Source organism: Sorex araneus, chromosome 1 (assembly GCF_027595985.1).
Source record: "Sorex araneus isolate mSorAra2 chromosome 1, mSorAra2.pri, whole genome shotgun sequence".
In the NCBI taxonomy this organism is placed as follows: Eukaryota; Metazoa; Chordata; class Mammalia; order Eulipotyphla; family Soricidae; genus Sorex; species Sorex araneus.
In genome coordinates, this window is record NC_073302.1 from 350,475,958 (window position 1) to 350,496,830 (window position 20,873).

At 40.2% G+C, this 20,873-nt stretch overlaps 1 protein-coding gene across 1 annotated transcript in view; it reads right to left on the bottom strand.

Annotated features, from left to right (window-relative positions):
- Window positions 1–1,043: 1,043 nt before the first annotated feature.
- The window catches only part of TBX20 (T-box transcription factor 20), a 52,693-nt gene continuing 32,863 nt past the window's right edge, over window positions 1,044–20,873 (bottom strand). Inside the window, exons 7-8 of the mRNA XM_004606885.2 lie at window positions 2,963–3,075; window positions 1,044–1,384 (exon numbers count right to left, since the gene is read on the bottom strand). Of these exons, the coding sequence (XP_004606942.1) occupies window positions 1,044–1,384; window positions 2,963–3,075 (454 nt within the window). The remainder of the gene's footprint in view (window positions 1,385–2,962; window positions 3,076–20,873) is intronic.

Consider the following 20,873-nt stretch of genomic DNA (forward strand, 5'->3'; position numbering starts at 1 on the left):
GAAGGTCACTCACAAACAGACATGGGAAGCGGAAATTTGGTCTACTTCATTTTAAGGTTCACCAAGTTCCCCAAAGCTGACATAAAATTAAAGAGGCTTGCAGTCCCTATGGCAAAAACAATCCGTCATAATATAGCAAAACTTTTTTTCATCAGAGCCATAAATGAAAGCAAGTCTAATGTTTTATAATGTGTCACCATGTAGAAATTTTAATGTTCCTAGTGAATAAGTTAGTCATGTTTTTAAAATGCAGCTCAGAAAAATAAAACCTTTGTAACACAAACAGTCTCTTGTTTCAAAATTGTGTATGGAAGATTTTCCTCTTTATAAATAGCATGTAATTTCTAGAAAGAGAGTAAGGAATAAAAGATGAAATTGTGGAGGGGAAAGTGCTTTTCAGGTACTGGTCCATCTGTACCAGAATGAGAACCTTGTGAGGTCATCACCATCCATCCATCCACAAAACAGGATGCATCAACGTAATCTCATCTCCTTCCCCAACAAACTAACACAAAGGAAAACTGAACATGCTTAAACTACAGCACTACAAATATCTCTCTATTGGTTCTCATTTCTACAAAGAGAAACGGACCTAATTTAGATACTATGCATATGGTATGTTATACAGTATTGCCTCTTGAAAATTGTTTTAACCTGTGGAAAGCAGAAAGAAAACCTATACATGTTGATTTTATACAGTACTGCATCAACACAGCATTTGAAACAAGAATAATGCACCTTAAAATTCATCTGGTTTGTTGTTATTCACTTGAGGGTAAAACAGAGAGTCTAGTTGCATGACTTATGCTGGCTGAGAACCTGACAAAGATTCTCAAGCACAAGAGCTATCCCACTGCTCCAGACAAATCCTGGTCCATGGCACAAACTTCAGGAATAGGTTTTACTGTGAGTCCAGCTCTCCTCTGAATAAGTCATTAAAGAGCTCCTGCTCCAGTAGCCCGAACCCCGCCCACCTCGTCTTCTCTGATATTTCCATCCTTGTCTGCACATTCTGTATCTGGACTTCTCTGCTCTCAGAAGAGTCATACGAATGGTGTCATCACAGCAGAGGAATGGCGCAGTCCCTGGATAGCAGCATAGGGGCCCTGCTGGAAGTAGTGGTGGTATCTGGGCATGTGGAAGGAGGGGAATGTGGGGCCACTCCCCTGCATGGAGCTGGCAATGGCTGAGGGGGTCAAAGGCATCCCAAGGCGGCTGTATGGTGGCAGAGAACCCTGGATGGGGTGCGGAATGGGTGTTGCTATGGATGCTGTGCTGGTGCCGAGAGCAGTCAGGGACTGTGGGTGCTGAAATCCAGGGAAACTAGATGATGATGATACCCAGGAGCTTAGAGACAGGTTATCAGACGTGGTGAAGGCTGACCCTATAAGGAGAAAAAACTCATTATACCAGACTCTCTTTCAAGGAGCAAATCAAGAGTTAAATCACTTTTGAAGGGGGGCCGGAGCGATAGCACAGCGGGTAGGGCGTTTGCCTTGCACGCGGCCGACCCGGGGTTCAATCCCCGGCATCCCATATGGTCCCCCAAGCACCGCCAGGAGTAATGCCTGAGTGCAAAGCCAGGAGTAACCCCTGAGCATTGCTGGGTGTGACCCAAAAAGCAAAAAAATAAATAAATAAATAAATCACTTTTGAAGATTCTTTTATTTTCACATACATATGAATGCATGTATATATGTTTATGTACACATTTACAGGTCTGCAATTTTAGAAGACAGACAAATAAACCATGAGGTAAACCAACCCTATAGGGGAAACAGATATACCCCTATAGAAGAATTTACCAAATGGAAAATGGCCTGACTCATTCAACAGCCTACATATTCCCACAGAGTGGTCCAAATTCCAATACCATGCTGATGGTAAAGACCTAACTTCCTCAAGAGAAACCCCCAACAGCTGGTGTCATTCTTGACCTCCTCCACACATGTTGAAAAGAAGTCTGAAGACTCTTGACAAAGCTACTCAGTTTCCCAAATCACCATGAGAATACATTAGAGATTGGTTTTTGCTTTTCTCTTCGAAAGAGGGCGGGGACTTAAGCCACATTGGCAGTGCTCAGGGGCTCAGAATACTCAGGCGTGTCTCCAGCTCTATTCTATTCTAACCAGCCCTGTTCTCAGAAACGTCCCAGGTGGTGTTCAGGGAACCATGTGTAGAGCCCCACGCTGAACCGAGGTTGGCACAGTGCAAGTGTCTTACTGCTCTTCTACATTTCCAGCTTCTTATTCTGATCATTGTTATTAAGTACTTAAGAAGCTGCAAGGCTAACTTTTTCTTACATGACAGTATCCAGATGTTTAGATGAGTCTGAACATGGACATTTCTGATTGCAGAAGCAGTATGAACCTGCCGGGATTTCACTAGGAAAGGTCCTGTGTTTGACCCAGGATATTTTTCCACTGATGGACATACGTCATATCAGGGCATCCACCCATGTGAACAGCCCTGCCCCTGGGGTTGGTCACTGTGGGTTCCTTTTCCCAGTTCTGCCCAGCTCAGCACCATGGCCACTCCTCTATACTGTCCACCTAAAGGAGACCCCTCTTTTCCATTGCCTTCCTTAGATAAGCTGAAGAGCTCTATTTCCTGATTTTCAGACTATAAAACTGAGGTTCAGAAAGGTAAGGGACTTTCCCCAGAGTCCAAGAGCCCTGTGGTTGTAGTAGACCTTCGGTTGGTAACTCATGAGACTTGCTGTATTTATTTATTAGCAAACAGAAATCATAGAAAACCTACAGCAGCATGATCACTTGAGATATAAAAGCAAAATATAGGTTGGGTGGCCATCGGCCTCAGGGGCTGCTTCCCCACACCCTACCCAAAGGACTACTGAAAGATTTCGGCCAGCAAGTGGTGTTGGAAGTGGTGTTGCCTACCCACCTTCCTTGCCTGTGGGTGTCCCCGCTCTCAGTTCCTGCACATTTGGAAGGTGACTTACCTCGATTTTGTGCCACCTGGCTCTCATCTCCCAGCACATCTTCTTCTCCTCCATAGGTACGGATGGGTGAGCGGGCATAGGAATGCTTCTGAATCAGGCTTTCCACACTCTCCCTGTCAAGAGAGTGAGATGCAGGCTGAGTAAACTCAGAACTTAAGCACAAATGGAGATTAGTTTCTGGACTGTTAGATAGTATAGTGGGGAAGGTGCTTGCTTTGCACACACCACCAGGTATGGACCAACAACAACAACAACAACAACAAAGATAATTTACTAACCAGAAAAAAATTTCAGCCAGAAAATCAAAAGCAAGCCAAAAATCCACCCCTTCAAGGAAAGATTGCTTTAATCTGCTGACTCTTCAGAATCGTGGTCTCAGGGTTATAAACACAATACAAATGCAAAGAAGGGGTCATTCCCTAAATGAGAGAAGAGAGAGAACAGAGAGCCCTGGAACCTCTCCACAGGAGCAGAGTTCTGGTATGTGGAGGAGAATGCTTAGATGTCCTAGGAAGTTATGAACGTTCTCCTTGACTATGGTGATCAAACATAAACATGCAACTGATAGGAACTGCACTGGTTCGACCACTGTTGAAGTGTTGCCAGTAGGTTCACAATATCCTTAATTGTCAAGAGTTACACTAACAAACCGGGTACATGCATAGCATGTATGACAATATGGATAGTTTGGATCATGGCCATTTTGAAATTCTTAAGACTGAAAAAAGACAGCAAGTATTTATTAATTTTATTAGTCATATATAAAAGCACAGCTTATTTTAAAATATTGTCCTGTATTCTGTGACTTTGTGAGATATCCTGATTTATTCTGATAGGTAACTTTCATGGAGATTTTTATTTTCCATAGTTGATGATGTGCTGGGGCTCATTAGTGGAGTCACTGTCACTGTCACTGTCTTCCAGTTTCTCATTGATTTGCTCGAGCGGGCACCAGTAACGTCTCTACTGTGAGACTTGCTGTTGTTACTGTTTTGGGCATACTGAATACGCTATGGGTAGCTTGCTAGGCTCTGCCGTGTGGGTGACATACTCTCGGTAGCTTGCTGGGCTGTCTGAGAGGGGCAGAGGAATAGAACTCGGATTGGCCGCATGCAAGGCAAACCCCCTTTCGGCTGTGCTATCACTGAGTCTAGGTAATTTTAACTCTTTCTTTCCAATCAAAATGAATAGCTCTATTTCCTGATTTTCAAACTTCAAAGCTGAGGTTCAGAAAGGTAGGGGATTTTCCCCAGAGTTTTCTTTACTTTTCTAGTTTTCTTCTAGTCTGCCAATGTGTTCAATGTTACTGACTGAATTTAAAATGTTAGGAATATTTGCATTGTGAAACAAAAGCCTAGTTAGTCATGATTCTGTTTTGCAATACAGAGATTCAATTACACACATTCTGCTCAGCATTTTTCCATCCACTTTCATGATGAATGTTGGAGGATAATTTCCTTTCTTCCTCAGGTGTTCCCTAGTTTTAGTACCAAGGTGATGTTTGAGTAGAACTGTCACTGATCCCTTGAATGAAGCCTTCTGGGATGGAGTCTTCCTTGTAAAATGGTCTAAAAGTATAATCCCAAAGCTCTCTGACATCTTTTCTATTGAATACACTTGGGGGGGAGTTAAATGTGCTGTGCTCAGAGAGATTCCGATCTCTGTGCTAAGGGGTCACTCCTGGAGGTGCCCGTGGGACCAAACCCTGGTCAGTTCTGAGCAAGGCAGCATTCTACCTACCTTACTATCTCTCCGGCCCTTTGGTTAATAACTTCTTAGGGTGAATACCTTTACTAAAATTGTCTATTTAATTTAAATTGTTAAAACTATAAACTTCAGTATCTACAATATTCCTTCATCATCCTTCCTTTGGCACCTGTAGCATCTGCAGTAAAGCTGGAGCCCTCCTGGTAACAGTAATCAGGTCTTTTTCTCCTTTTTTTATTTTGTATGAAAGTTTTTAAAAATTTTTTAAATTTTATTGAATCACCGTGAGATAGTTACAAGCTTTCATGTTTGGGTTACAATCTCATAATGATCAAACATCCATCCCTCCACCAGTGCACATTCCCCACCACCAATATCCCGGGTATACCCACCCTTTTCCAACCTCCCCCTGCCTCTATGGCAGACAATATTCCCCATACTTTCTCTACTTTTGGGCATTATAGTTTGCAACACAGACACTTAGAGGTCATCATGTTTGAGTAGAGGTCCATTATCTACTTTCGGCATGCATCTCTCATCCCAGCTGATTCCTCCAGCCATCATTTTCTTAGTGATCCCTTCTCTATTCCTTCTGCCTTCTCCCCTCTGCTCATGAAGCAGGCTTCCTGCTATGGGGCAATCCTCCTGGCCCTTGTATCTACTGTCCTTGGGTGTCAGCCTCATGTGATGTTATTTTATACTCCACAAATGAGTGCAGTCCTTCTATGTTTGTCCCTCTCTTTCTGACTCATTTTACTTAGCATGATACTCTCCATGTTTATCCATTTGTAAGCAAATTTCATGACTTCATCTCTCCTAACAGCTGCACAGTATTCCATTGTGTAGATGTACCAAAGTTTCTTTAACCAGTCATCTGTTTTAGGGCACTCGAGTTGTTTCCATATTTTGGCTATTGTGAAGTGCTGAAATGAATATATAGGTACAGATGTCAGGTCTTTTTCTCCTTTAAACCTGACCAGCCTTAGATGGTATCTACTTTATTAATGCCCCCTTCTTTCAGTTCCACTGATTTTTGTCTATTATTTTTCCTGTTGTCTGGTAGATTGATTTCTACTCTGATATTTCTTATCTGCTTCTATTAACCTAAGGTTTTATTTGCTGTTATTTTCCTATTTCTAAGACAGAATGTAAGGTCATTGACTTTAGATTTTTCTTTATTTCTAAAAATAGGGGTAAGCACTTAAAAATACCCTTAAGATACAGCAATATTCTACAAGTTGTTTTTGTTGTACTTTCATTAAGTTCAACATTGAAAAATATTTCTTTTTGAGATTTTTCTTGCCCCTGAGTTATTCAGTTTCCCAGTATTTGGGAACCTTTCAGGTAGCTTCCTGTAAATTTTCTAATATGATGCCATTGTGGCTAGCGAATAAAGTTTTTGAATTTACTGTGTATGGTCAATTTTAGTATATATCATGTGTGCATTTGAAGAGAAAGTATATTCTGCAGACACTGGTTAAAGCATATTGTAAATTTCAATTGGATCAAGTTGGTTGACAGTGTTGCTCTCTCAGTTATTGAGATAACTTTCCAAATAGTAATTTACTGCTATTAATACTATCTGAGAATTCTCTAGCTCTAATATTCTCTTGTATTTTAGTAGTTGTTTTAGCATTCATAGTATGGATTTTCAAATTATCACAATCTACTTTTAAGTGGTAACATTCAAGTATAGTGTCTGACACAATAATTTCTGAATTCTTCATTACAATCTTTATTCCATACAAACATTTTATCATTATAATAAATCCCACACAGCATTCTTATTGTTCTTTTATTTGTTTTTTCTTTTTACTTTTTGGGTTACACCTGGTGATATACAGGGGTTACTTCTGGCTCTGCATTCAGGAATTACTCCTGGTGGTGCTCAGGGGACCATACAGGATGCTGGGAATTGTACCTAGGTCAGCCACGTGCAAGGCAAATGCCCTACCTGTTGTGCTATCTCCCCAGCCCCCTTTCTTTTATTAACTAGTCGTTATATATTTGAAGCATAAAAGAATTACATCTACTTAACCTTGTAGTGAACATCTATGTTGCTCTTTATGCTCTCTGTAGCTCCAGGTTGACATCTGATATAATTTTTCATTCACAGAAGGGGATGTTGTTCAGCCTCTTTGAATTGTACACTTAAGCTTTCACTAACATATTGATGCCTGTGCATATGGCCGGTGGCTCACCTTTTATCCCATTGAACAGCCTGTACTAACAAAAATGGGTTTTGTTGCCAAATTTTCATATTACACTTAAGTTTGGGGCCATCTGATAAGTCTAAGCACTACTAACAAGGCCACCAAATGGGGTGCCAAGCATCAAACCCAGGTCAGTCACATGCAAGAGAAGCACTTTATCCCCTATACTATCTCTCCAGCACAGTTAATTCTCTTTACTTTAAAAATTGCTTTCTGTTCCATTTCGGTTACTTTCTATTGATATGTCTTCATGTTCACTAATCTTCCCATCTGCAATGTCTAATCTGGTTTTTTATCTCACCTGATGTATCTGTCACTTGATACATTGTAGCTTTTATCTTTGAATTTTTATTTTAATCTTTCAGGGATCTTTTTATGTCTTTAGTTTTTTTAAATATATGAACAATGTTTATAGCAATTTCCTTAATGCCTTTGTCTTTTAATTATAATATTTATGTCAGTTCTGGGTTTTGTCACTTGATTAATTTTGTTGTGGTTTTGGTTTTGGACCATAACTGGTGATGCTCAGGGGCTACCTCCAGCATTTTGCTGAGGGGCTGCTTCTGGTAGTGCAGTCCTCTGGTCTAGAGCAGGTGATCTTCCCAAACTAGTCTGAGGACCTGGCACTGTTTGCTTTAACTGATTCCGGTGCTTTTCTATACCTAGCTTTTGATCATTTCCTTCCTGTTAGTTAGCTCTCAACTGGACACTCAAGACAGACCTGTTGTTCTTCCAAGTTCTCTTCTTCTGCTCTTCTCCTTTGAATTCATAGTATTATTTAATTGAACTTTAATTTCTGATTACAATAGAGTCTAAATTTTCATTCCCTATGCCATGACCCAGCTATGCTTTCATGCTGTAAGCTGAGACTATCATAAAACTATTTTTCATCCCTTGTTGAATTACTGTTTTTCACTGTTAAATTATCAATGCCACAAAATGTCCTTTTTATCTTTTTTCCTATTTCTTAGATATTTAAGGCAAGAGGAAATAATTGATCTTTGTGACTTTAACTTTACCTGAAGAACATCTCCCTCTTGGGGAAATCTAAAAATCTCAAAGCCCAATTTCTACTCTCACAATAACAAATGGTAATTTCTGGGGATAAGACACACAGTCTTAGTCATTATTAAAGCTCCCAGGTGCTTTCAATGGGGATAATAACTTAGCAATGGATAACAGTGGATGATCAATACTGTCCACCACATATACCTCGATGTACTTGAATTTATGACCTGTGTATTGTTTGTTTAAAATTAATCACAAATCACAAAATATCTTAAACCTCTGTCCCTCTCCGAGAGCCCGGCAAGCTACTGAGGGTATCCCACCTGCACGGCAGAGCCTGGCAAGCTACCCATGGCATATTCGATATTCCAAAAACAGTAACAATAATGGGCCTCATTCCCCTGATACTAAAAGAGCCCCAATACGGCAGCGTTGGGAAGTACGAGTAAGGAGAGGCTGATAAAAGCACATGACAAGGACGAATGGAGACATCATTGGCACCCAATCAAGCAAATCAATGCTCAACAGGATGACAGGTGATACAGGTGATACAGGTGATACAGGTGAAGACTATACAACTAACCAATAAAAAGGAAAATCTTTCTGGTATAATATTGGAAGTTGGTCAGCCTGTTCACTAAATTGATGAAACACTGCCACTGTCATTATTTTTTATATCAGTATAGTAGATGGGAGACAAAGTTTTATAACAAAAATATTGATTTTTAGCTGTATATAAAAAACTATTTGCCCACTGAGTAAACTGATGAACAACGGGATGACAGTGATACAGTGATGACAGTGATACAGTGATTAAAAAAAAACTATTAAGACTGAGACCTCTGAGAGATTCATGGAGTGGGGGCGGGCAGCCCCCTTCACACCACATTCTGAAAGCCTCGGGAGCCGCTCCCAATTCCCACAGCCAATGGCCCTGCTCTGCCCATTCATAACTAAATCTCTGGGGAGATGCACACCAAGAAGCTAAAATTCATGGGCACACCAGTCCTCCCACCCTCAACTGAAAACTCTGGGGTGCCCTTAAAAGGTGGGCAGACCAAGAACTGTCCTGCTGAAGACCCAGCAGCTGCACCCACACCCCACTCCTGCAGCCACACCAAGGGCTCAACTCTACCACTTCATGAATATTCCCTGCAGAGATGCCATCTGTGAATAATTTCAGGTACTCTAGGATCCAGGCTGAGAACTCTGGAGCCTTCTTGGAGTCGGGGTATGCAGCCTCCCAGCAACATCCTGATCCTTCTGGAAGCCCCAGCAGCCACGCCCACCTCCCACAGTCACCACCCTGCAGTCTCACTGGCCAGACGACAGATCCTGAAGCCTCTGGATCACATGAAACCTGGTAATTCCACAATACTGACAGCTCAGCAGAAGCACACCGAATTAGATAGAAAGTAACATAGATAGAAGCCAACTAAACTTATCAAAAACAGTAACTCGACTATCAACAAACTGCTTAGTAATAACTCCATAGATAAGGATTTGACAACCCCATGAACTAACTATATTTTGAACTATAATAATTTTCACATAAAAATTATTTTATACTTATTAATTTTAATGTTAGAGCTTTTATCTAATTGATTTCAACTCTAGAATTGTTTTGACAGTTGTGGTTTTAGTCTACATTAAAATAAAATTTAAAATATTTAGTCTGAAATTCATTCATTGGATGGATAAATATATGAGAAGACGATCCACCTAGAACTATTTTTTCTAGAAACTATATGACTTCACTAGTCCCTCTTTTCATATGTAAATTGGGAAATGCATCTGCCCCAAAAGACTATTCTTTTTCTAAAAACTACTTTATTGCATTTTTGTCCTATTATTCTACATGTCACAGACAAGCGAGATAATACAATGTATTAAAGTAGGGGTATGCCTAAATCACACTTGACCCCAGACTATAGGGAGAAAAACAGAGAAGGAAAGAAATCTAGAGTGTAATTAAAAAGAGGTGATGGGAAGTGATGGGGTCAGGGGTCAAGGGACACAAACACATCTGGGGTGTAGAGGAGTGGTACAGTTTTATATATATAGATATACAAACTGCAAACTCAACCACACCAAAAGTATGAGATCCAAATAACAATGACTAAAGGCATCTGTCAAAGAGGCAGGCTGGATGGGGGCAACCTGGGGTCACATGTAGAAGGAACTTGACACTCATAGTGAGATCAGTACTGGAGAAGAATATGCCAAAATCCAACTATGAATAACTTTGTAAATCATGGTGTTTGAATAAAAAATAAAAATTTTAAAAGAATATTTATTAAATGTTTACAGGGAGAAGGGCAGTGAATAATATGCACAATATAAAAATCCTTGTCTAATTAATTGTTAAAAGAAATAGAAGAGTCAAAGAAATGGAAAGATATTCTGTGGGCTAAAAGTAAATGATCTTAGAATGGCAACCTTACCTAAAACAGTTTACAGTTAAATAAAATTCCTACAAAAGCTCAACAGTGTTTTTCAAGAAAATAGAAAAAATTCTAAAATTTGTATGGAATCACTCAAGATCCCCAAAGAAGTCAATCCTTAGAGAAACAAAGAAAATTGAAGTTACTGTGTTCTCTGACTTAAAACTGAACTACAAAACAGTAGTAGTAAAAATAGTTTCCTGTTGCAGAAAAATGGGCATGCAGACTAATGGAATAGAGTCCAGAAACAAACTCACTCATATATGGACATTTAATTTATGACAGAGGACCCAAAATCACTCAAGGAAGAAAGGAAATCACTTCAACTGATAGGGTTGGGAAAACAGAAGAGCCAAAAGCAAACAAATAAAACTAGATCAACTAGCACTGTGCACAAAACCACACTCAACAGAACCAAATACTGAGATATTAGACCTAAAATCACAAACACACAAATAAAACAGAGGTGAGAAACACCAGAACTACACACTGCAGGAGTTTGGGGATGGAAATGGGAAAAAAAAATAAACAAATGTAGTTACATCAAATTAAAGACTGATACAGTAAAGCAGCTCATAAATATCAAGGCAATTATCAATGAGAGAAGACATTTTTATATCGTACAAGGACTGGAACAATAGCACAGCGGGTAGGACATGTGTCTTGCACTTGGCTGACCCGGGTTCGATTCCTCCGTCCCTCTAGGAGAGCCCAGCAAGCTACCGAGAGTATCCCACCTGCATGATAGAGCCTGGCAAGCTACCCGTGGCATATTCGATATGCCAAAAACCGTGACAACAAGTCTGACAATGGTTATTGGTGCCTGCTCGAGCAAATCAATGAACAACGGGACAACAGTGCAGTGCTACAGTACTACAACTAACAAAGGGTTGATCTCCAAAATAAATGAAGAACTTATACAACTCAACAACAAAAAAATAAAGCAACTCAATATAACAAATGAGAAACAGACCTAAATAGACATATGGAAAAAAATCACTTATTACTGGTGACAGGCTAATCAAAACCACAAATATCACATACCCTTAAGATATTGTATATAGAAAATACAATCTCTGAGCACTGAGTCATGAATAAGCCCTGAGCATTGCCAAAACAAAACAAACACACAAAAGTATATCAGAAATAGGCTAAAATATTTTATTCTCTTAGAGTGAATTTTCCTACAATTTTTGTACCCAGAGGAATAACACTAATTCATAATAATATGATACAAACAAAGAGAATTTTCCTCAGGGATTCAACACTAAAATCACCATAGAGCTTAACTCAGCTGCTATTTGCAGTTCTACACTAAAATTATAAAAGATGAAATGTTACATTGTAAAGAGTCTTTCACCATTGGTTTTTAAGTGTACAAAATCCTTTTAACAGGTTTACTGAAATTAAATATTTTAATTTACTAAAAGATAAGAACATTAAATGTAGTAGTTAATTGAAAGGATCCTTTGGTATGTTATAGACCCTGGTCATTTCACCAGCTGACACATCTTTTACTTGATTTTTTTTGCAAGGAGTTGGGGCACATCCGTTGGTGCTCAGGGGAACAGGGGCAGAGAGAGAATCTGTGATTCCACATGCAAAGTCTGTGCTCCAGCCCTTTGGGCCATATCTCAAACTCCAAGTGTTTTACTCTTTCTGTGCCCATGCCCAGAAGCCTTAAGAGCCAATGTCATTAAAGAACTTAATTCCCACAAGATTAGAAAGTAATAATCGCTCTGAGTAATGTGCATTATGAAGAACAAAGTCAAGTGAGACAAGCAACCCTTAAACAGACACCCAAGCTTATAAAAGGTCCTTCAGTTTGAGTCATATGCCACATTGTTCATATAAAATAAACTCAGAAAAGAATCACCCAATTGTTTTCACAAAAGGAAGGAAGGAACAGACTTCAAATATTCTAGCAATCATCTTCTCTTTGTACAATCAAAAAGGAATGAGCATCACTGGGATTGATCAAATTATGGATGGCATATTTTAATACTATGCACACGCACAAGACACAGAGCATGTATGCCTAACTTGGAGCAGCAAATACATTCAAAGGCAGAATTCAGTATTCACCTCTATAAAGAACCTCATAAAAATGACAAGCATCTTTCACCTATGCATACAAAAAAATTAGTTTCCAAATAACCAAATATATCACTGTCTTGTGAAACACTTTGCTTTTTTTCTAAGAAGTAAATTATACTCATTTTTGCCCTTGTAAGATCACTGGTGTAGGATGACATTACTTTGTCCTCTCCCTCCTTGCCATGAGTAGCTTGTCCAGGTTTTTCCCGGAGTTTAGGCTTACCCTAGTCACACCCATCAAGGTGTTCCCGTATCTCTCCCATCCCTTTGTTTAGCTACAATCACTTCTCCATGCTCTCTTCCCCAAAAGAGTTAATTCGAAGCTTTCCCTTAATCTGACTCTGCTAATTTGTAAGGTCAGAACTTCCTAAGACACTGAATATTATAACATTTCCTTTCCCTCCTCTTTATGCCTTTTGAATAATTTACTTTAAAGCTATGTCTTTTTTGTATAGACACAAGAAGACAATATTATGTTTTTGTAACTTGGGACTTAATTGGCTTCGAATATTATTCCCTCCTGGGCATCTGCTTTCTCCTCTTAAGCCTCAGTTGCCCTCAGTTCCTAGCACCCCAAAAGCAGGGTCCCGACAAGGGATGGGATGGATCCAAGGCAAGTGGTGAGTTATGTGCTACCCTGGCATCGAGATGGGCCTGGCCAAAGTGCCTAATTCTTAACTATAAGTTAAGAGCTTGATCATAGACAAATACTGTCATGATCCAAAAGTAATGATGAGACTAGGACCCTGCTAGGGATAGGAAAGACTGATCTGGCCTGAGCACTGTAGTCTGAGATTGAGATGGCCCCAGGAGAGCAATTCCATAAGCTTTAATGCATCTCTTATTGTGTCCATACAAAATGATTAATATTATGAATTCTTATATGTTTGCTGGCTGAGAAGAGAAACACATTCATGGGACTCCGCCCTTGGGTGGATCCTCCTGCTGAAAGAGAATTAAGTCCTAGGAGAAGCATCCCCTAAGGGAATGGAACCTCAACCCTATTGATGGTGACCACACCTAGGTGTAGACCCCAACCCCCTCATGCTGGGGAGATTTAATTAGGCTGTAAGAGTGGGTTGGGGGGCCAGATCCACAGATCCAGAGAGAGACCGAGAGCGGGAGAGAAGCAGAGAGAGAGAGAGAAAAATGAAATAAACTGATCGAGCAACCAGTCTGGCCTTCTTCCTTCCGTCACCTGCCCTTGACCGACAGCACACACAGCCATTCCAGGGCACCGAACGCAGGTGGTGAGACAGAGCCGCCCGGAGAGCCCGCAAGTGCTCGCGCCCTTTGGCGAGCTTTAGTTTTTTACACACTGGTATCATTACTTACTCTTGTCTCTAGGAGGAAAAAAAGGGATTTTTATCAGAGTGATGTCCTTGTGTCAGGTCTGGGACTGAAAGCAATAGCAGCTCTTACAGAAAGAATGGCATAATCAAATTATTGCCTTTTAAGTGATTGAAAACAGTGGTGCATATCAGACCCATCTCTTCAAAGACGTTACGAAGAATAGACAGCCTATGTTTATTTTTCTGCCTAATTTCTGGTTCCAGCAGAATGAAGAGTGCAAAGAATTTGTTTAGTTTGGAAGCCTACTAGAAAATATTCTAATCTGCTGTGCCCTGAAAAATAAGGGATGGTTCACCTAACAGGTTAAATGATTTAGGAATTCTAAGTTATTGTAATACTTGGTGTGTTATATCCCAAAGCAAGAGAGTAGTACAGTAAATTATTTTTCTAGAAATAAATACTACATGTGTATCTCTTTTGACTACTCTGTCACCATTAATCTTAGGTATAACATACATGTAAAAGACCCCCTCAGAGCCCCAAAATGTGTAAGCTAAGAGGGTAGCTACAATGATTATAAAGATTCTGCCACAATGCTCAGAATCCTCTGAGATCATCTGAACAATGTGTTTAAACTTTAGCCTAGAAAAACCAACATCTGCTATCAGTATTGGGACTGACTGTCCTTCCTCTACCTTCGACATGAGAGTGCAAATTTCTCAATTCTTATAGAGCTGCACCAGACCTTTCTCCTCACATTTGCCTTTCACCACCACTGTACCTAACCGATTTCTCTTCTACCGCACTCCCAAGATTGACAGCAATTATGTTTCTGCCTGGCTGTCTCCACTACTACTTGGATAACCTCTGAACCAGGGAGAGACATACTTTATCCAGGCGGCGATTCTTAGACTGCAGTGTATGCTATGATTCATGTTGCTGTCTCCCTCCCCGGAATTCATGCTGAGATCACAACCCTTAAATGATTGCACCATGGGTGGGATATTTGGAAGGAAATATGGTCTTGAATGTGGAGCCCTCAAAAATGGGACCACAAAGGTCTCAGCTTGTATGTCTTGCTGCTTCCCCCACCTGAGTACAGAGGTCTTCTCTGAACCAGGAACTAGACTCTAGTTCTCTCGGGGAGAATCTGCCATCAGCCTCAAGAGCTATGAGAAAACGCTATCTGCTCTTCTGTTCACTTATTCTGTTGGTGTTCTTGTTATAGCAACAGATTAGACAGAATTACCTGGTGGGTTGGGTTCATAAAAATACAGGTTTGGGTTTCCACCTTTAGAGATTAAATGGAAGATATCTGAGGCGCGCCAGTGGCTTTTCAAGCAATGCTATTACTGCTGCAGGAAGGCCACACGTGGAGAACCTCTCCTCAGTGTAGCCGTTTGAAGGGAACTTGGAGTCATAGGCAGAGTAGATAGGGTATACTTGGAGCAGTTAATGCAGCAGTTAGAAGGGTTCTTGGAGTAATGAGTACAGTCCTTGGATAGTGAGAGTACTTTGTGCAATAGTTCTGAAGGTACTTGTTGTAGACACTAAGTTCAGATTCTAGCTCTGTCACATACTGGTTGTGTGCTTGTGGAGAAATTCAGTTTTCCATGTTGTGTTTTCTTAACCATAAAATGAGGATATTAGTATGTTCTTGCTCTTAAGAGTCATTAAGATAGAATGAATACACAAATAATTTTTATATTAGTACCTGACACAAAATAAGTGCTAAATGTTTTAAAATAACTAAACCAAATTATCTAATATCATGTTTTTCCTATCACTGATTACATAATCATAATCATCTTTGATGAATTTGAGACTACTGACTGCATGCTTTGTTTAAACCATCCTGTCGTACATCTCAGAGAGAAAATAAAACAAATATTAAATTTTATTTTAATTTACATTCTAGCTTTCTCTCCTAAATAAGGAACTGGGAAAAACTGTGTCCAAGGAGAAAATGTCAGATCTATTCCAGTCAAATAAAACTGAAAGGAAACAAAATATTTCAATTTGGATTTATTCATCAATTTTATCATATTTATGTTGTATCTTACTGGGTATTTATGAATAACTCTTTGCCTCAATAATTTTTAAAGATGTATAAATTACTGAAAGATAATATATCAATATTTGTAGTTTCCATAAAGTACTTAATAAATTAAAACTTGAAATAATCTATTTTGAGATATATTATAAATCATTATTTTTAATTTAAGAACTAAAGTATACTATGCAATGCATTCTGGAAAAACAAAGTTACTGTAAATCAATTTTTGAAAAGCTTTATTTTTATTTCAGCGATAGCACAGTGGGTAGGGCACTTGCCTTGCACGAGGCTGACCCAGGTTTAATTCCTCCATCCCTCTCGAAGAGCCCGGCAAGCTACTAAGAGTTTCCTGCCTGCATGGCAGAGCCTGGCAAGCTACCTGTGGCGTATTCAATATGCCAAAAACGGTAACAACAAGTCTCACAATGGAGACATCACTGGTGTCTGCTCGAGCAAATCGATGAAAAACGGGTCGACAGTGCTACCACACTATTTTTATTTACTTGACTTATTCCTACAATTTTTTTCAGTAGTAATATATATTTATGCTTTTATATTATCATTAACAACTAAAGTAAGTACATTGTGCCACTGGAAAAATATTCAAAAACTGTTATACTTCATTTACTAAATCTGGCTATGAAAACAAGAAAAAAAGTCTCCCGCAGAGCGCTGATCATAGAGTTTCTAATGATATGTTCCCAAATATATTAGACCTAACATGTTCTGGAAAAAATTGTTCACTGGCCCTCTAGATCTCTACCGTCCTTAACAGGCAAAGAAAAACTCTCCCACCTGCACGCAGAGCTACCAGTAGCCTCTAGATCTCTGCTCTGGCCCTCGGGGAGAGTGCCCTGTGTCCCTCCATATTGGGAAGGACTGCTATAAACAAACTTTAGTAAATGGTCAGGCAGGAAACGCATGTCCTTCATACAAAAGCAGAAAAATAAGTGGGCAATTTACAATAAATTATAAATCACATTACTTTATCAGAATCACTATTTGTTTGATATTGTTTTAGAAAAGAATGTTTCCCTTAGAAAACTTGGACAAATGGGTACGGTGCCACATGAGCAGACCAACCTGTACTTCCGGGACTAGTGCATCAGCAGCCTGATGGTGCCCTCAGGCTTCCTGGTACCCCAAACTGCTGCTGTGCCTCTGGCTGGCCCCCAACAACTTGGGACCAAGCTTCCCGAGAACTTAAACAGCCAAAAGTTGGGTATATGGAGTCATGCCCACAAATCACCTCTGGCTCAGCTATACAAGCTCATTTTAAAGCTTGCCTCAGGGAACCAAAAATAAATTTCGAAAGATCAAAATCAGAGATTCACAAAATGAGTCTCAGAAGAAATGAGCACGTTGCAGAGATGTCTTCCCGCCCTGCGCCAGGATGATTTCACTGGGGCACCTTGGAGGAGGTCAGATGTGTCCCTCCACCTGCCCCAAATGAACCCGGCAGCCACAAACCTCCAGAATCCAACTGCCACCACACTCATGGCCGACCTTCACAGGCTCATCCAGAGGCCGCACATGAGAATGAATCTGCTGAAAAGCCCAGGTATGCAGGATCAGTGACTGAAAACTCCAGGCTTCACAGAGTCGGGGATGGGTGACCTTTCCCCCTCCCCCCACCCTTCCAGTTTCCTGGAAGTCACACCCAAGAACTGCCTGTGGGCACCATTTAAGTGCATTAATGACCATGATCCAGAGATTCACAAATGAATCTTGAAAGAAAGCAGCATGCAGCAGAGATGCCTCCAGGCTCCAAAAAATTATTTAGCACTGCCTATGGGGCAGGCTGGGGTGGTGGTGGGAAAATTTAAAATAATGGTGGTGAGAAAGTGTAATAGTGGTAGGATTGGTGTTGAAATATTGAATATAAACAATTACTGTGAACAACTTTATGAAAATAAAATATAAAAAATTAAAAATTAACAGTTTGAACATATAAGCATATGTAATTTGGGGGAAATTACATATTTTTGAAAATTGGGGCTGGAGCAATAGTACAGCGGGTAGGGCGTTTGCCTTGCACGCGGCCAACCTGGGTTCGATTCCCAGCATCCCATATGGTTCCCTCAGCACTGCCAGGAGTAATTCCTGAGTGCAGAGCCAGGAGTAACCCCTGAGCATCGCCAGGTGTGACCCAAAAAGCAAAAAAAAAAAAAAGACAAAAGAAAATCATCTCTCCCATTTTATGGTTGTTATCAACAGATTATTTTAAGTTATTATAGCTTTTATTAAAAAGTGAAATTCAAACTGGATGACAAAATATTGCTTTCATTTTCAGCATTAAGGCATCTCTTATACTATTTTCATTTAATTAAGATTTTTTTCTGCCGCGGGATACCGGGGCAGTCCGAACCGGGGCCGGTGCTCAGCTCCAGCCGGGTGCCCGTGCCTCTGCACAGCCGGTGGATGTGGAACGAGCGGGAACCAGAGACAGCTTTAGGATTTGGGGTTCCAGCAAGTGCTTGCACCCATGTATGGAGACTGTGAACTAAGCTTTTGCCCCACGCTGGCTAACGAGGAAATATCCTTCCTTCTTGGTCTCTCTCCCCTCCGGGAGAAGGCGTGGTGTCCGACATTTTGTGGGTCCTTTGAGAAGGTATGAACTTTTGGCACGGAAAAGATTTTTTTCTAAGAAGTTGTACATTCAGATTCTGAGTAACTGGGTTTTTTAAAAAGAATACCTTATAAATGAGGATGCATTAGGGAAGTGGCGAGCCGGATTACATGGTCTATAAAATTAATTATGTCTCTAATAACTTATGAGTCTATGATCATGCTGATAAAAGTAAAAATTATAAAAGTAAAAGCAGCAATTTTAAAAGAGCCCATTAGTAGTTGCAAATCCAACTCTATTAACTAACTGTATGACCCTGGCAAATAACTTTGCTCGCTGGGATTTAGTCACCTCACTGCTGTAATGACAGAGACAAAGAGGTTAACAGTCATATGTTACTTCACCCTCAAAAAAAACATCTCCTAGAAAGTTGCCTAAACTTCATTTGAGGGCCAAAGAAATAGCATAAAGCAGTTAAGGCTCTTGCCTTGCACATGGCGGACCCAGATTTGATCCCCAGCACCACATGTGAACCCCTGAGCACACCAGGTTCCATCCCCATCATTCCGCAGGCTCCTCTGAGTCTCACCACGAGTGATCCTAGAGCACAGAGCCAGGAGTAAGCTCTGTGCACTCCAGGTATGGCCCAGAAACCAAAAAATAAATTTAAAGAAATTTGCAAACTGGTTTATGAGCCATAATAATTTAGTTATTCTTTAGGCTTGAGTTAAAGCATTTATTTATCTCCTCACCAGAAAACTACATTTATATTAAATACTGTAACAATTATATGTTTTGGTTGATATAGTACATATAAATTTAAAATAAATTACACAAAAATGCTCTCCTTTTCCTACATCTTTGTCGCTGATTTACTTCTGAAGTCAGAGTCTCAGAGAGAAAGGAGAATTATGGTGCTGGGTATCAGTTTCTCAACTAGTAATCTGATAACTGCATGCATGGCTGGCTTCAGAAGCCAGGCCAGCAAGAGCCTCCCTCTTCCAAATGAGCCAGGAAGCATGGAAGGAAGGTGATGCTTTCAGAGTCTAACACCTACTTTTCCAAGTGGCTTTTTATTTTATTATATTTTGTCGTTTGTTTTCTGGGCCACACCCTGTGGTGCTCAGGGTTTAGTCCTGACTCTGCACTCAGGGTTCACTCCTAGAAGGCTTGGGGGACCAAATGGGGTCCAACGGTGGAACTCAGGTCAGCCACGTGCAAGACAAGCACCCCACTTACCGTACTATTGCTCCAGCTCCATATTATTTGTTAAGGTGATAAGACTTCCAATAATGTTTATGCTCTTGGCATACAATGTTACTGCCCTACAAGCACCATCAAAGCCTTTTATACTCTTCTCTTTTAGGCAATGTAAGTTTCTAATACACTAAAGGAGAAAAATGATTAAAACCTATGTTTCAGTTATTCCTAATAACTGAGGTGCATATTAGAGGGCAGATAAGATAACGCAAGTAATTAAAATATACACAGAGTTCTAAAGTATGCTTCTTAAAGCACCCACCAGCCTACCGCTGTCATCTTTCTTCTGGCCTGAACAAGGTCCTGATGCTTTGACAGGATGTCTCAACTGTCACTACAAGGAGGAGAATGTTAGGTTAGATAGGATAATGCCATCTTTGCAGAGCCAGGAATAACCCCTGAATCGCCGGGTGTGACTCAAGAGCAAAAAAATAAAAAAGAAAGAAAAAATCTTAAAAATATAAAATCCCTGGGTCACAGAAATCCCACTCCTCAAAATATTCCCCAAGGGTCAAAAAGAATAATCCAGAAAAGCCATCTACACTCACTCCTATGTTTACTACAATACTCTTCACAGTAGCCAGAATCTGGAAACAGCCCAAGTGCCCAAGAGCAGATGACGACTGGACAAAGAAGTTGTGGCACATATACACAAAGGAATACTACTGGGCAGTAAGAAAAGATGAAATCAGGCAATTTGCTGCTACCTGGACAGATCTGGAGAGTATCACATTGAGTGAAGTTAGTCAGGAGGAGAAGGACAGAAACAGAATGATCTGTCTCATATGTAGGATACACAGAAACTTTGCAAGGAAATAACAAAGTCTGAAAGGAATAGAAACAAAGTGCAGAACTGTTCTTCAGTAAGAAGCCTCCTACTGGATTGGAAGTAGGGAAGATAAATTAAGGACGGCAACACGGCAACAGGAGTGGCAGGAAAAAACTGCCTCCTCTTCAGGCAGGCTGGGGCTAGGAGGGAAACGGGACATTGGTGGAGGGAAGTGGACACTGGAAGGGATGGGTGTTTAAACATTGTATACTTGAATCTTAATGAATAACATTGTAACTCTATAATTCACAGTGATTAAAAAATTCTCCAAAAAACCCCTCTGGTTCAGATTTTTCTTTTCTACCAATATTTTCACAGACCCTCAAAGCTCTAAGCCAGCAATCAGCTAGCTTCTCCTGTTGAGGGCCAGGCCAAAAATTCCTGAAGCGCAGCTGACTTCCCCACCTGTTGGGTGGGCTCACTTCAATTTCTGGA